Raw genomic sequence first — 17,340 nt, 5'->3', positions numbered from 1 at the left:
GAATATCTGTATACGGTCAAAATTATATGCTTTCGATCTATGGGCTTGAGGGGTCGTCTTAAGACCGAGTTCAGGCAAGATCGAGTTCGAGCTCGATGGACCAGACTCGAGCTCGAAGATAGGATGCAATGTCCGAGGATCGAAGTACGAGGAATACCGAAGCCAAGTATGCTCGACCCCGAAATAACGCCGTTATGGATTTCCAACAGAATGAGCGAGATTCCTGCCACGTCCCCAGTATCATGGCGCAAATTCCGGAATAGAATTGTACGATTCCGTACTAGGCGGTTAGACAGTTGTCCCAATAAGATTCCTTTCTGTAAATGGAAATGTACCTTATTTATGGTTCCCCTTTATATAAAGGGGACCCCAATCAATTGTAAACATCATCTAATCATTGACAAAGAATATACTATCTTACTTTTCTGGCTCATTGTTCATCAGACTTGTCTTTTCTCTTTACTATTCTTACTTTATTTTTCTTGGTTCATCTCGAGGTCACTAAGCTCGAGGCAAATATTGTTTGGTAACACTGGTTTGATTCATTCGTTTCTTTCATCTATACTTTATATTTCTTGATTATTAATTGGTATTGAACTAAATCACATTTTAAAACCACAAATCAAATTTAATTGTTACTCGTATTTTTGAGGTAAACACTGCCTTTCATTTTCTTGCTCATTGCATCATTCTTGATCACATTCAAAGCGTTCTAGACCTCTTCTTAGTAATAATAAGGTTTAATGAAAATTCTAGTAAGGGGCAAATGTATATCCTTTTCATCTTGAAATTGATGTAGATCAATATATTTTTTAAAAATTTCAGTATCTGAATTTTATTGGCCGACTAATTTGAACTCGCTCTAGACCACTAAAGAGGTAAGTGTGCTCCTTACCAAAAGATTCTATATTGCTCGAATTCAAGGCCGGGCAATCTCACACTTGGAGAAAGGTGTTGCAAGCAAGAGAATATGTTGAACCTAATTTGCTTTGGGATATTCGAAGTGAAACTAATTATATACACTTTTGGTGGAATAACTGGACCGGGCTTGGTCCAATTGGCTACTCAAGTTGATGCGGAATAAACTAAAATATTACATGCACGATTTTCAGCTTATTTGTAAATGTAAATCTATTTGGGTGAAAGTATTACGAATTAAAATTTCCTTTATAGTATAGGCCTTCTTTTTCTTTACCCTCTCAGTGGATTTTAGGGCGATGTGCACAAATAGCAACTAACAGCTCCTGTCTTTATTTTAAAGCCATTTTTTTAATTGTCTTTAGTCTTTAGCCACTGGTTTAATAAACTTTAACTGCCCGGACGAAAATATCCTTCTGCTCATGTCCTTAGCTTCAGGACTTCAGGACTACATGTCCTTAACTTTTGAACTTGAAACTCTAAGTTCAGGACTTCAAGACTACATGTCCTTAACTTTTTAACCTGTAACTCTAAGTTCAGGACTTCAGGACTACATGTCCTTAACTTTTGAACTTGGAACTCTAAGTTCAGGACTTCAAGGCTACATGTCCTTAACTTTTGAACTTGGAACTCAAACTTCAAGACCAAGCATCCTTAACTTTTGAACTTGTAAGTCAAAGTTAAGGACCTACTTGTCCTTAACTTTTGAACTTGTAACTTGTCCTTAACTTTTGAACGTGTAACTGTAAGTGTGTAACTGTAAGTTAAGGACTGTCTGTCCTTAACTTTTGAACTTGGAAATCAAAGTTAAGGACCTATTGTCCTTAACTTTTGAACTTGTAACTGTAAGTTAAGAATTGCTTGTCCTTAACTTTTGAACGTGTAACTGTAAGTTAAGGACTGTCTGTCCTTAACTTTTGAACTTGGAAATCAAAGTTAAGGACCTATTGTCCTTAACTTTTGAACTTGTAACTGTAAGTTCAGGACCTATTATCCTTAACTTTTGAGCTTGTAACTATAAGTTAAGGACTGCCTGTCCTTAACTTTAGAACTTGTAACTGTAAGTTAAGGATTGCATGTCCTTAACTTTTGAACTTGTGTCCTTAACTATTGAACTTAACTTCAGGACTTGATCACAAAGTTTTGACACATGGTAAACTTCTTGTTCACACGTTATCACGGGCGGGCATAAGTTATACAAATTGTTTAATTAGACGTTCCGTTGAATTGGCAAAAGTTGTCTGTGTCGTTCAATTGGTCACAAATTTTGCCGAACTTAGCAAAACTGGGTTACTACCTTCATTATAATTATCTTGTTAAATTGTCAACAAATATTAATTAATTGGAAAGACTTGGTACTGCGTTGCTTGTTCGCATTTGGGATCTTCTGCAATATCCACATATGGTGGTTGTCTCAGGTCTTCCATCATAGCGCGTTCTTCAGTGTATTAAATCTTACGATTTCAGGAGAAAAGAGAGAAGGAGAGACTGACAAGGAAGAGAATATGGACAGAAAAGAAATAGAAGAAAGGGTAACACTGTCTTTTATACTAATTTTAATAGAGTAGTGACTATTTTTGCTCAACATTAGAATTGCTGGATAAAAAATAAATACCACCTCAAATAGTGGCTACCCCACACCATTTTTACTGGATTTTACCCTCTCAATCCATCCAATATTACATACAATTAGAGAGCACGCGGTAGAGTTAAGTTATTTTATGCAGATCAAGTGGTGATAAAATGGTTAAAAGAAAACAGTTATCCTATTCATTACAAAATGGGTTGGATAATAAACTTTTTAAAAAACGGATTAAATATGGATAAGAACCATATTATCCACTTGGAAAATGGATAACCAATGGATGAAAAATGAGTTTAACTTTTATAATTTTAAATCCTCAAATTGGGAAACCGGTAGCCAATCTAAAGGGCTGCTATTTAGGAACTAGCCAGTGCGTCCTGAATTTTAATTTTTCAGGACAAAAATATGTCACGACCTTAGTTCTCCCTCCCCGAACCTGTCGTGACGGCACCTAGTTTCTATGACTAGGTAAGCCTAACATTTGCGGATAAAGGAACAAAACATGAAATCTATCAACTAAAAGTAAATTTTAAACAAGGAAATGCGATGCCGCTTGGCATATACAATAATCACTTCCGAACAGTATTTATAGCTCTCCCAAAACTCGGAATGTCATAAGTCACAAGCTAAAGAAGGACACAATACTCCCATACTCCAGAGTCTAACACAAGAAGAAAATACAAGAAGTCTTTAACTTGAGGAAGAGTAGATAGGGGCTCCTAGGTCTGCGGACGCTGCAGATATACCTCGAAGTCTCTACAGTCGTCTCGCCTTACCGGTAATGTGACTGGAAGGAGGTACCTGGATCTGCACACGAAAAACAAGTGCAGGAAAAGGGCATGAGTACACTACAACGGTACCCAATAAGTGCCAAGCCTAACCTCGGTCGAATAGTGACGAGATCAGGTCAGGGCCCTGCTGGTACATATATAACAAAATATTTTAGAATGAAATATCGCAGTAAGGATAGATACTAAAATTTAACGAGAATGAAATCATAGAAAACAACAGCTCAGTACACAGAGATAACAACAGGCGATCTACCGGGATACCATCCCGTAGTCCCAAACGTAAATGTGTAGGGGGATCTACCGGAATACCGTTCCGTAGTCCCAAACGTAAATGTGCAGGGGGATCTACCGGGATACCATTCCGTAGTCCCAAAAAAAATAAGCAGGGGGATCTACCGGAATACCGTTCTATAGTCCCAAAGTAAATATGCAACTCAATCAACATAGATGACAATTTCAACAAGGAATTCTACAGTTTAGACTATGTTCATATCAAAGAAGACAGGTAATTTTCACTAAGCATGCTGCACAGAGTTCAGATAGGCAGTTAAATATGCAACTCATGCAGGTATGCTTTCCTAAGCTAAACAGGATAGTTACATATACTAGTGTTGCTCAATTACAGGAAAACAGATTTTTACTTAATGAAAATGAGGTTTTTCAATAAATAGCCCGTGTACGCACTCGTCACCTCACGTACACGGAGCTCATATATCAAACAGTACCAAATCCTAAGGGGAGTTCCCCCCACACAAGGTTAGGCAAGTCACTTACCTCGAACCAAGCTCAAATCAATTCGAAATCACGCTCTTGCCACGAGTATCCAACTCCGAGTGGCCCAAATCTATTCAAATCAATTGCATAACGTAAATATAGCTACAAGCAACTAATTTAGCTGATGAAATCAAAGCTAAATCGAGAAAATAGAAAAGCGCCCAGAAATCCTCCCTGAGCCCACGTCTCGAAATCGGGTAAAAGTCACAAATTATCAACGCCCATTCACTCACGAGATCACTCGAGCAAAAATCATCCAAATCCGATGCCTAAATCCCACTCAAATGTCAGATTTTTGGTTGGAGAACTTTCCCCCCAACTTCCTCACTCAAATCATCTAACTAGATGAAGAATACAACAATAGATTAAGGTAATATGATCAAAATCGAGTTAGGATTAGTTACCCAATAGCTCTCCTTCAAAATCTCTCGAAAAATCGCCTTCCACCGAGCTCCAAATTGAATTTTGTGATATGAATTTCAAACCTCAAAAATCTCTTGTTCTACCCAGCGATTTCCGCTTCTGCGATCCCAGGACCGCATCTGCAGTCATGTACCTGCGGAATTCCCATCGTAGGTGCGGCTTTACACTTAATGCACCTTTTCCGCTTCTGCGATCAAGAGCTCGTACCTGCGTGTGCGCACCTGCGGATCCTCGTCCGCTTCTGCGGTCCCAGACTGCTCTGTGTTCCTTCACTCGCACTTGCGGGCATCGCAGATGCGAAATTCCCCTCGCATCTGCGACCCCAGGCTTTCTCCCAAAAATTCGCTTTTGCGCTTGGTCGTCCGCATATGCGGCCCCGCACCTGCGATTCCCTACTGCAGGTGCGAAAACACCAGAACCAGCACACCAGAAAATCCCCTAAGTCCAAGTTTTCACCCGTTGAGCATCCGAAACACACCCGAGGCCCCCGGGACCTCAACCAAACATACCAATCAATCCTAAAACACCATACGAACTTAGTCGAGCCCTAAAATCATATCAAACAATGTTAAAAACACAATTCAGCCTCCAATCCAAACCTAATGAACTTGAAACTTCAAAATTCTACAACCGATGCCGAAACCAACCAAACCACGTCTGATTGACCCCAAATTTTGCACACAAGTCATATTCAACACTACGGACCTACTCCAACTTTCGGAATCGGATTCCGACCCTGATATCAAAAATTCCACTACCGGCCCAAAACTCCAAAAATTCAACTTTCTCCATTTCAAGCCTAAATGAGCTACGGACCTCCAAAACACAATTCAAACACGCCCCTAAGCCCAAAATCACCCAACGGAGCTAGCGGAATCAACAGAACTCCATTCCGGAGCTGTCTTCATACTGTTCTGACTACTATCCAAATTCTAAAACTTAAGTTCTCATTTAGGGACTAAGTGTCCCAAAACACTCTGGAACTCAAAATGAATCATCCCGACAAGTCACATTAGCAGAAAAAGATACGGGGGAAGCAGTTAATAGGGGATTGGGGCGTTAATTCTCAAAACGACCGGTCGGATCGTTATAAAATGTCATGGATTGTCCTGAAGTTAAGATTTTTAGTTTAAAATTTCAGGACAAAAATAAATACTACGTACTACCTAATCTCTAAATAGCATATCTGAGAATGGCTATCTGTGCACTTGCCCAAATTGAGAGTTCCTCAAGCTTGGGAGACTAGGAATTCTCCCAAAAGTGATCATATTCAATAAGCCATGGATAATATGGATATCCATATTATCCGCCAGCTAACCCGTATTTTATCCGTATTAAATATGGGTCGGACCGGATAATTTATCCGTTTTTTATCCACCCATGTTCGACCCGACCCACCCGTTTACCACCCCTATGTGGATCCTTCATTTACCTTGACGTACTTGTATTAGACGGGTGTGATAAGAGCATTTTGTGAATCCTTCAAAATAAGTCGTTTGGTACGAGGGATAAGGTGGGATAAGATGTAGGATTAAATTTATACCGTGTTTGGTTGGCGTGGGATAAGTTTATACCTCCAACAAATACGGTATAAATTTAACCCCAGACTTAATCTAGGATATACCATCTTATCCCATCTAATCCCATCAAACTTGAGATTATTTTATTCCACCTCCTATATGGTATAAATTATTCTTGAGATTATAATCCCCGGAATAATTTAGTCCGCCTACCAAACAACCCTAAGAATTAGCAAAAGAACTTGACGTACTCATACAGAATACTTGTAAATACTTGTATCTGACTTCTGATATGTGCCGATAAAGGAATCTGTGCAACATAGTAGCGAAATAAATTTGTGTAGGAGTGCATAAAATAAATGCCAACGAATCAAAGGCAGCCTAAGAAAAAGAAATGAAAACAAAAGGTTAACAACTAGAAATTAGTTAGATTTAACCTACTCCATGAACTCTTTCGTTGCTTTCTTTCTCATCGTTAATTAAATAGTAAGCCTAGATTATGATTATCAATCACTAAACTTTCTCGTATTATAAAGAATATGCCTCGTACTTGATTCTCACATTTCTAGTATTCTTATGTTCAAGTACAACTTTGTGCCTAATCCAAAAAACCACTTGAAATTAACTTAAATTGATGAAGAAGAACTCAGCTCTCCGCTACCTAAAGCATTGGCATTAGCTACCTAACAATCTACAAAAAAAAATATTGACAGACAAAAGCAAAATATTATGGTTAATTATAATAATGAAGTCAGGAATTAGGTTAAGGGTGTTCCAAATTTACTATATATGTATAACACGTAATTTTTCCCAACATATGCAATATATTTTTTCCATATATAAAATATAATTTTTTGATGAATAGTGTTCAACTGATCACCCTTTTGTCTATGTGGCTCCGCCGCTGGTTACTCAGGACCATACTTTATTATGAGTAGATTATTATTTGACCTAGTGCATGATCAATACTAGGCTTGTCAACTTCAAAAAGGAAAAAAAGGAATAAATATATTAGTACAAAGAATGTAGCAGTTTCTTGCATGAATATATTTTCTTGAAAAAATATGATTTGAAGTACATGTTATGGAGAAAGTAGAGCAGGTAATAAAATATCAAATGCAAATCTTAGCTACTTTTAGGATTATCGTATATTTAACCATATAGATGTACCTTAAATTTGATTGATTAGAGAAGCAAATGAACAATTAATTATATGTCACCATTACCTAATATCCACTCTAATCAGTTCTTATTGGTTTAATTAGCTGCATGTTTTGGTTCACAAATCAGTATAAATACACGGTCACACTTAATATCATAACAGGCTTAACATACAAATCACAACAGTAAATTTGATTTGAGTTAAAAGGGAAAATAAAAATGAAGGTCACATCAATTGAAGCTGGAGATGCATCAAAAGCCAAAGTTCATGGAGTTAACAGAGGAATATCTGTATTTGATCTTGTTTTACGTATTGCTGCACTTGTTGGAGCCTTAGGAAGTGTTGTGGCAATGGGTACTGCAGATCAAGCACTTTCCTTTAGTACACAGACTGTAAATTTTGAGGCTCAATATGATGATATCGACGCGTTTAAGTAAGCAAATCCCAACATATCACTTCAAAAAAAAAAAAAAAAAAAAAAAAAATTGTTGTTAGATTGTATTTGACAAGAGTGGGTTGCTCTAGTGGTGAGCACACTCGACTTCCAACCAAGAGGTTGTGAGTTCGAGTCACCCCAAGAGCAAGGTGGGGAGTTCTTGGACGGCGGGATGTCGAGGCCCGATGGTCTATCGGAAACAGCCTCTCTAGGGGTAAGGTTTGCGTACACACTACCCTCCCCGGACCTCACTAGTAGGGGTAAGGTTTGTGTACACACTACCCTGCTCAGACTCCACTGGTAGGGGTAAGGTTTGCGTACACACTACCCTCCTCAGACTCCACTGGTAGGGGTAAGGTTTGCGTACACACTACCCTCCCCAAACCCCATTGGTGGGATTATAGAGGGTTCTTGTTGTTGTTGGTGTTGTTAGATTGTATTGAAATGTTAACTAACTCATTATTTTTGTTTTGTGGTAAAGGTTCTTTGTCATTGTGAATGCTATAACTTGTGGATATCTTGCTCTTTCTATCCCTATTTCTATCTTTCATATTATCAGAAGAAGAGCAGGAAAGAGCAGAGTTTTGCTCATTTTTCTAGACGCGGTAATGTATTAAATTTTTACTATATAAACATATAGTTACTTCGTATTTAAACTTATTGCAAGCTTATGAAATTGTGCTGATATTTTTTATACTTTTGAATTTGAAGATAATGCTGGTTTTTATCACATCTGGAGCATCAGCAGCAGCCGCGATTGTGTATTTAGCACATAATGGGAATACTTCAACTAACTGGTTTTCGATATGTCAACAGTATACAGATTTCTGCCAGCGTTCTGCTGGATCTCTCATTGGATCTTTTGGTGCAATGGCGTTGCTTGTTCTCCTTATTATTTTGTCAGCTATCGCGCTATCCAGGCGCTAAATTGTTAAAAAAAACTGGCTACATTTGCAATTGCTAGCCTTTGTGATTCTGTTTGTGTGTATTGTGTTTTGAATTGTTAGTTTCATGAGTTGCATTACATTGTACTTTTCACAACATGAAACTTGTGTCAAGATGTCATTTATCCCCATGAATATTCAAAAATGAAAAGATTTCCTGTTTTCTGCTATGTTTTGTAATACTCGGAAATATACAGGAGCAGGGGCGGATGAAGTGTGTTAGCAACGGGTTCAACTGAACCCATAACTTTCGACGTGGAGTAAAAATTTAATAAAATTACAAAAATAGTGGATATGAGCTCGTAACTTTAAAAATATAGCGGGTTCAATGTTGAAAAAATCTTAAAAGCTGAACCCACAGAATTTAAATCCTGGATTCGCGTCTGTTAACATGAGTATTCATCTTCAAAATCTTAAGAACAATCCACATTTCAATAAGCAGAAACTGTTATTTACAATATAGATGGTTTCAGAAATGGCCATCCAAATTATATACTCATAGCCTTCAATTTGCTAATTGAAGAAAGCCAAAGGAACCTTTTCCTTTTCCTTTTCTGAACAAACTAATGAACATGAAATGAGACTATTTCAACTGCTATTGTATATAATTTCAATATTTCTTCACCACTTACTGAAGCAGTCTCATTACATTTGCTAATCCAACGCGATTTTCGTACCATTCACTCACCTCTGATGTGCAAACTCTTGATATTATGCAAGTAATGCCACCAATTCATCAATTGATTTCAGTGTCTTCTCATAAAATACACGAGATTCGTATACCTTTGGAGTTCGAATATAGTAATCAAACTGAAAAAAAAGAAGGAAAATACATATAAATACTCATACCAGTCTTGAAAATTTTCTATGATAAGGAAATAGGACAGTACCTCAGCCATGTTATCAGTCAGCTCATTAGCAGTTTTAACAAAAGCCTCTTTTCGGCTTTCAGGCACCCTGGACAAGGCATTCTTCATATCCTGCTTAAGATAAGCTGATTTAAGACGAATGTAAAACAAGACATACCTCCATGACATGGTTTCCAACATTTCCTTAATGCTATGTAGTCCATCTGCTGTTTGACGAATTCGTGCTACTGCATCTTCAGGGGATAACCCGGGCTCGAAGAAATGTTCTCTTAAAAATGATCGAACGCCCCAATTTTCAGCTAATGCTAATGGGGTTGATTGTAGGCCTAGTGTCAATGAAGTGGCTACAAATGTCGTGACAAGTTTTCGCCTGCACGAAATTTTTTCTTCATCAGCTGATAAGTTTGCTTGGATTTTGGGTAATGTGTTGTATTTTGTGTGATGAGTTTTGGTTATGGTGATTTTTGGATGTAACAAAGTTGCAGGATTTGTAAAGGTGCTCATTTTTGTGTTACTAAGTTAAAGAGAGTTGCTTTGAAATGTAATGTCCGTAGCTGAGTTTTGGGTAAGTATTTTTGGTTGGATAATAATTGCTTCCCCTGAATTCAAAATGGACCTTAGCTTTTGGTGACTTGGCATTTCTTTATCCTCTTTATTTGTTATTGAAGAGTGATCTTTTCCTCCAACAGACTTGTGTTGGGTAAAATTAGGGGCGTCAAATGGGCGGGTTTGGTCGATTTTTGGCGGGCAAAATGGGTTGAGTTAATAATTGGGCGGGCCAAAAGTTACTTGGGCTAAGATGAGTTGGGTCAAGATTGGCTAAATTATGGGTCATAACCCAACCCGCCCAGCTCTTATCAATTTTTAGTTAATATATGATGTTTTCTTATGAATTGTATAATTACTAAATAAGACTTTTTTGTTTTGTTATGGTCATATATAACATATCAAACAAAAAACAAATTTATTTCTCAGGTATTTTGGCAAAGTTACTCATGAATCTATTTGGATTAAAAATCAATCCAACTTTAAATGAGTTAAAAGAGGTGGGTCAAGATGGGTTGAGTTCAATAAATGAGCGGGTCAATAATCAGCCCAACCTTGGGCGGGTTGGGTGGATCACTTAGGCTTGGGCCAAATTTGACATCCCTAGGTAAAATTCTCAAGAGGCATCTGTTCTAGTTATGTACAGGCTTTTGGGCTGGCCTGTTTACTTTGAAACCAACCAAGAAGACTAGCCTCATTTTGTAGCCTAGTAGCTAATGGCCTACAAACATGTATACTTCTCGAGAAGAATTAACCTAAATAACCGTCCTCCTAACCATTTAAACTAAAAATAACTAGCAAATATATAATATTTATAATTCATATATAATCGTTTATAATTTATGTATAATCTACGTATAATAATTAGGAAAAGTAAACAGAGAATCCAGCCGACTACTTATCTAAAGATCCCTTAATGAAAGATATATGCTTGACTTAGAATATTGTTAGAGGTATTTTGGTTTACAATCTAATATGCGGGGATTCTAAGCTAGAAACTTTTATGAGGTGAATCATAATGCGCGAAATATTATGCGATGAATAATAATGCAAGAATTGCTATGCGATGAATAATCATAATTCACGGATTGATGTAGGGATTGTCTAATTTGTGTCATTTTTAGCTTTAGATACTATCGTCCATGTATTCCCAATACATGTACACTTATCCCACATTCTATTGCGTATAGAATAATACAGAACTTTAGTCTAAAATATCTTAGATTATTGTGAACTCAAAGCTAGCTGTCTTTCTTTGTTTCCTCTAAAGCTCACCATCCACATTAAAGATGCCATCTCCAGGCCAAACCTCAATCAGGAATATTTGGAATACTTCACCCAAAACCAAACCAAGAACAATCATTTTCAAGCAGAAAGAGAGAAGACTAATAGCCCGTTTGGCCAAGCTGCAAAAATCAGCTTATTTTGAGAAGTGCTTTTCTTCAAAAGTTCTTTTTTCAAAAGTACTTTTGGTGAGAAGCAGTTTGTGTTTGGCTAATTAGTTTGAAAAGCACTTCTGAGCAGCAATTAGTGTTTGGCCAAGCTTTAAAAAACTGCTTCTAAGTGTATTTTTCTCAAAAGTGCTTCTCAAAAAAGTGCTTTTGGAGAGAAGCTACTTTTTTCTGCTTCTCCTCAAAAGCACTTTTTTTCCTTCCAAAAGCTTGACCAAACACCTCAATTTTTGGCCAAAAGTGCATTTGGCAAAAAAAAAGCACCTTTGGCCAAAAAGAAGCTTGGCCAAACAGGCAATAACTTAGGCAGAGAAAATAGGTTCTTGATTGTGCATGAATGACGCCCAAAAAATCTCTCTGTCTTCTCCCACATACTTGGACTAATGATTAATTAGACTAATTGCTTTATGGTAAATCCTTTACAGCCATTCAGTCGGGCTATACAGAGGACTTATAGAAAATGACAGAGATGAGAATTGAACGGATAATGATGAGAAACTTATCAAACAATAAAAGGGAAAAGGGAAAAAACCTTGGGATAATTCCTTTTTTCGGTTTATGTGCTGCTATTTTCTTCTTAGTCGATTGAAAAAGGAATGATTGCTTTCTAAATTGAAAAAATTTAACTTGAACTTTTTAAAAAAATTTCATTTTATTTTTAATGAAAAGATTCTAGTCACATAAAAGATATTTAAGCCCATGAAGTTCAAAAATCTTATAAATAAATGTTATGACTTTTTTAACTATAAGTTGTAAAAACTTCATATAATTTATTTCTTAAATTTCGTCTCCAGTCGAACAAGATCACTTAAAATGTAACAAACCGAGTACTAAATTAGTTTACCTTGTGACAACGTGTGCAATGATAGTTGGAAGAGCCATCTAAGTAATCGTGAACGGCATTGGGAAGAAGACACTTGTTGACTGAATATTTGACATATATGTATGCATCTGGTCATAATTCACAAACTGTTTGACAGCTGATCAAATGAGAGGCCAGTTTTTGGTCCTTTTTTATTCTTCATCTTTTTTTCTCCACACTTGGATGAACATCCAGGCAACACCGAGGCAAATCAACAAAAAGTTAGCAGTAATTCCTATGTTGTTGTGTTCCTTAGTCACCAGGTTATCAAAAAATGGAATGGTCAAAGGGAGTTTCCTTTTCCCTTTTGTATAATTGGCACGCACAGATGAATATATTATAGTGCGTTAGTCTTATCATCACTAACCATGATTAAGGGTGTATTTGGTACGAATGAAAATATTTTTCTGGAAAATAAGTGTTTTTTTACTTATTTTATGATGTTTGATTAGTGAACAAATTATATTGTCCCAAGAGCATTTATAAATAATTTAGGCAATCACTACAGAGGACATGTGGGTGGGATGGCTCGGGGGAGGGGGGATCAGGATTGGGAGTCGGGGTCAATGTTCCGGGCCGGGACCCACGGGAGTCGGTGGTCAATGTTCGGGTTCTGGATCAAGGGTCAAGAGTCAGCGGTCGAGTTCCAAGATCAGGGGTCGAGGGTCATGGGTGGAGAGTCGAGGGGACTGGTCGAAGTTTGGGGTCGGAGGTTGAAGTCGGTGGTCCGGGGACGGGGCACGATGGGCCGGAGGCGGGGGAAAGACTTGGTCTAGGGCCGAAGAAGGAATGAGAGGGTGGTGGGTCGAGGGTGAAGGGGAACCGGTGGCAGGGGTGCCTGGGTGCAGTTGGGGGTTGGGCAAGAGTTGGCCAAGATCGGGGGTGGGGGATGGGTGGGAGTGGTCGGGGTTTGGCAAGGTAGGGATGATGGGTGGGGTGGTAGGTCGAGGGGCTGCAGCGCCGACAGTAGATTTTAGGAGTGGGGATGGGGTGAGGAGAGTTGAAAGAGAGTTTTTCCCTCCTCTTGGTACGGAGTCGGTTTCCTGAAATTGGATTCATTAGAGAAATGTTTTTCAAAAAATTCAAGCAAAGCGAACAAAGAAAAATTGAAAATTCTTTCATACCAAATACACCCCGAGTATTTTTGTTATATACGCGGTTTGAAGATAATTTTATATTATCATTATAGTTTAACCAATTACATCATCCTACTTTTATTTTTAGGTCACTCTATCAAGTTTATTACGATAATTTATCCATCGTTGTACGTTAGCTACATAAAAAATTTATGCACTTTCATTGTTATACGAGGATTATAATGCGTGAATCTTTTAGTCTTTAATCATGCGGTAGACAATAATGCAATTTTTCTGTGGTAATTAATAATGTACGAACTGCTATGCAAGGATTGATACATGGATTGATGATGCGTGGATTGCCTAATATCGGGGCATAAATTTAATTTTTAGCTTTAAATACTCTTATCCATGTACTACTAATTCACATTGTATACGATTAAAATAGGGCTTGCCCGACTTTGCCGTTTAATCGAGACTAGGGAATCACGTCAGGGGTCGATCTCGTAATGGATCAGGTCAGAACACGAAGATAAAGTATCAAGCTCGAGAATCAAGGTGCTCATCGAGATCGAGGCCAACAACAATCGAGACCATATACGACAGACTTCGAACGAAGCGCAATAATGGAAAGGCGAGATATCTGTAACCGGTCGGAGATCACGGCGAAAATCCCGGAACATATCAGATCAAGGGCGGTTGTTTAGGCTAATCATGGGATTTACTTCTGTAAATTAGAATTATATCATAATTAGTACTCTTCTACTATATAAAGAGGAGTCCCTATCATATGTAGACCTTACATGCACATAGATCAAAGCAATATAATGTTCTTTAGTTTCCATTCTCTTGTTTATCAGCTTGTTGCATTTTAACTGCTCTTACATAACTAGCTCGAGGGTATCCGAGCTCGAGGGCTCTGTCCAAATGCTGGTTTGCTTTATATTATTCCTAATTTGCTTCTCTTATCTTTACGTTTATCAATTGGTATTAGGTGAAATCACGTATCCTTAAAACCACATTATAAGTTTAATTATTATCCAATTTTAAGGGTAAACAGTTTGGCGCCCACCTGGGGCTAAGGATAACAGTGATTTCCTATTATTATCCTCATAATACACAATGCTTTTACACTTGATCTCGTAGGTGTCTTTGATTTCAGGAATCAACATGCCAAACTCTCAAGCAGTGCCCACTCACACAGACACCGGCCTTGGTCTTCATGGCGAGAACGGGCACATAGTCGCCCCGGGAAATGGAGTACCTCCAATCAATCCCGATGGACCACATTCCGTATATCCAGTCGATGTAAATTCTCGTGTTGCGATTCATGGAATTTAGGCGCCGACCCTCAAAATAACGTCCGCAGAGACGCCCGAGCAGCTGATCAGAATGCACAGAGTGGTGAAGAAGGCGGGATTAGCCTTCGAATGATATTTGAAATGTTTCAGACTCAGCAAGCTACGATAGCGCAACTCCAAAATTAGAATCGAACACCAAGCAGAATCGAACTCGATGCATTACCGGAAGTTATTCACAGGGTCGAGCCTATACCAGAAAAATCGAACGATAACTGATCTGGAACTGACCCCGCCATCATGAAAATGCTCTAGGAGCTCACTAAACGGATCGAATCGGGAGAACAGAAAATTGAGGCTAACGATATAAAGATAGAAACATACAACTCACGGGTTGATCATATACCGGGGGCACCCCCGATTTTAAAGGGTTTGGATTCGAAGAAGTTCGTACAGAAGCCTTTCCCACCAAGTGCGGCTCCGAAGCGCATTCCGAAGAAATTCCGCATGCTAGAAATTCCCAAGTATAATGGAACCACTGATCCTAATGAGCATGTCACTTCTTATACATGCGCAATAAAAGGAAATGACTTAGAAGATGGTGAAATTGAATCTTTTTTGTTGAATTTTTTTGGAGAAACTCTATCGAAGGGGGCAATGATATAGTGCCATAATTTGCTGCCCAATTCCATCGATTCCTTCACCATGCTTGCTAATTCGTCCGTAAAGGCAAACACTAGGGCTATAAAGGTCGCGACTAGGAAATCGGACCTCTTCGAAGTGAGACAAAAGGACAACGAAATGCTAAGGGAATTCGTATCTCGGTTCCAGATAGAACGCATGGACCTGCCCCGGTCACCGATGATTGGGGTGTCCAAGCCTTCACCTAAGATTTGAACGAGTGAAGTTCAATAGCATCACGACAACTTAAATAGAATTTGACTGAATATCCAGTTGTGACCTGAGTCGATGTAGATAACTGATACCACTCAAAGATCAGAGTCGAGGATGATCAGTTGGGAGCCCCTTCCGGTTCCGTTTATCCGAATAGATCCGAAGACAAGATTCAAAGAGACATCGACAGAGAGCCCCGATCAAACAGACGTCGGTACCAACCATACAACGCAGATCCTAGAAATAGTGGACTAGGACATAATACCGTTCGGAACGATCGAAGGAATGATCGAGGACAAAACTCCTGAGGGCTCATGAGTAAGAGTGGCTTCGATAAACATGTTGAGACAAAGGAAGCGCCACGGTTATCAGAATAAAACTTCAGCATTGATGCATCAGGTATTGTATCAACCATTAGACAGATCAACGATACTAGATGGCCTAGACCCCTACAGTCCGACCCGGCTCAAAGAAACCCTAATCAAATATGCAAATACCATAGAACCCATGGTCACAGAACCGAAGACTGCAGGCAATTGAGGGAGGACATAACTCGTTTATTCAACGAAGGTCATCTTCGAGAGTTCTTGAGTGACCGAGCTAAAAAATCATTTCAGAGACAGGGATGCAAACAGGAAAAACGAATAGGAGGAACCGTAACAAGTGATTCATATGATCGTTGGTGGGGTCGATATTCCTCAAGGCCCAATATTTGAACGCACCAAAGTTACAATCACAAGGGAGAAGCGTACCCGGGACTACTTACCAGAAGATACCTTATCTTTCAAAGATGAGGTGCAGAAGGGATCGAAAAACCTCACAACGATGCACATGTAATATCTATCCTTATGAATAAAATTCAAGTTAAACGTGTGTTGGTTGATCCAGGTAGCTCGGCAAACATTATTAGATCGAGGGTCGTAGAGCAACTCGACCTCCAGGACCAAGTCATGTCTGCAGCTCGAGTACTCAACGGCTTCAACATGGCGAGTGAAACCACAAAATGGGAAATCATTTTGCCAGTAAACGTGGTCGGAACTATCCAGGAAATGAAGTTCCATGTAATCGAAGGTGATATGAGGTACAATGCCTACTCAGAAGACCTTGGATCCATAATATGAGGGCAGTACCTTCAACGCTTCATCAAGTCTTGAAATTCCCAACACCGGAAGGAATCAAAACGGTGTACGGCGAACAACCAGCAGCCAAAGAGATGTTTGCAATTGATGAGGTAATACTAGTATCAGCACTAACATCAACAAAGGGACCAGAATCAAAAAAGCAGGAAGTCAAATAGCAACCACAGTCGCCGACCTCGACCAGATCGGAAAAGCAAGAAATTATCAAGGATGATGATTATATGATACCTCGAACCTTCGTAATCCCCGATTATTTCGATTCCACGAAGTCAACGGTTGAAGGGCTGGAACAAGTCATACTGATCGAGCATCTGCCCGATCGAAAGGTATACCTGGGCATGAGGTTAACTCCCGAGCTCAGAGAAAAACTCATTAAATTCCTTATTAAAAATATGGATTGTTTTGCTTGGTCCCACCTTGACATGACAGGGATCCCACTGGAGATTACCACTCATCGATTGAGCTTGGACCCAAAGTTCAGACCGGTAAAGCAAAAGAGAAGGCCACAGTCCGAGGTAAAGCATGCATTCATCAAGGAAGAGGTAACCAAACTTCTCAAAATAGGATCCATCCGGGAAGTAAAATATCCCGAATGGTTAGCAAACGTAGTCGTAGTCCCCAAGAAAGGGAATAAATGTCACGACCCAAACCG

At 38.9% G+C, this 17,340-nt stretch overlaps 2 protein-coding genes across 3 annotated transcripts; one reads left to right on the top strand and one right to left on the bottom strand.

Moving 5' to 3' along the window:
* The first annotated feature begins 7,321 nt into the window (after positions 1-7,321).
* On the top strand, positions 7,322-8,723 carry LOC109206128 (casparian strip membrane protein 2). The gene is made up of 3 exons (XM_019368902.1): positions 7,322-7,606; positions 8,091-8,214; positions 8,321-8,723. The coding sequence occupies exons 1-3, from the start codon at positions 7,392-7,394 to the stop codon at positions 8,534-8,536; spliced, it is 555 nt and encodes a 184-aa protein (XP_019224447.1). The 5' UTR covers positions 7,322-7,391; the 3' UTR covers positions 8,537-8,723.
* A 228-nt stretch (positions 8,724-8,951) lies between these two features.
* On the bottom strand, positions 8,952-10,012 carry LOC109206135 (photosynthetic NDH subunit of lumenal location 2, chloroplastic-like). Of its 2 annotated transcripts, XM_019368910.1 has the most exons (3): positions 9,580-10,012; positions 9,444-9,510; positions 8,952-9,363 (listed from the first exon to the last, which is right to left on the bottom strand). In XM_019368910.1, the coding sequence occupies exons 1-3, from the start codon at positions 9,924-9,926 to the stop codon at positions 9,265-9,267; spliced, it is 513 nt and encodes a 170-aa protein (XP_019224455.1). In that variant the 5' UTR covers positions 9,927-10,012; the 3' UTR covers positions 8,952-9,264. The 2 variants fall into 2 exon arrangements, with proteins under 2 accessions (XP_019224455.1, XP_019224454.1); XM_019368909.1 differs by having other exon boundaries at positions 9,444-10,010.
* Between the last annotated feature and the right edge of the window lie 7,328 nt (positions 10,013-17,340).

This window comes from Nicotiana attenuata, unplaced genomic scaffold (genome assembly GCF_001879085.1).
Source record: "Nicotiana attenuata strain UT unplaced genomic scaffold, NIATTr2, whole genome shotgun sequence".
NCBI classification, from domain to species: Eukaryota; Viridiplantae; Streptophyta; class Magnoliopsida; order Solanales; family Solanaceae; genus Nicotiana; species Nicotiana attenuata.
Note: the sequence above shows the minus strand (reverse complement) of the source record. Positions and strands in the feature narration are given on the sequence as shown.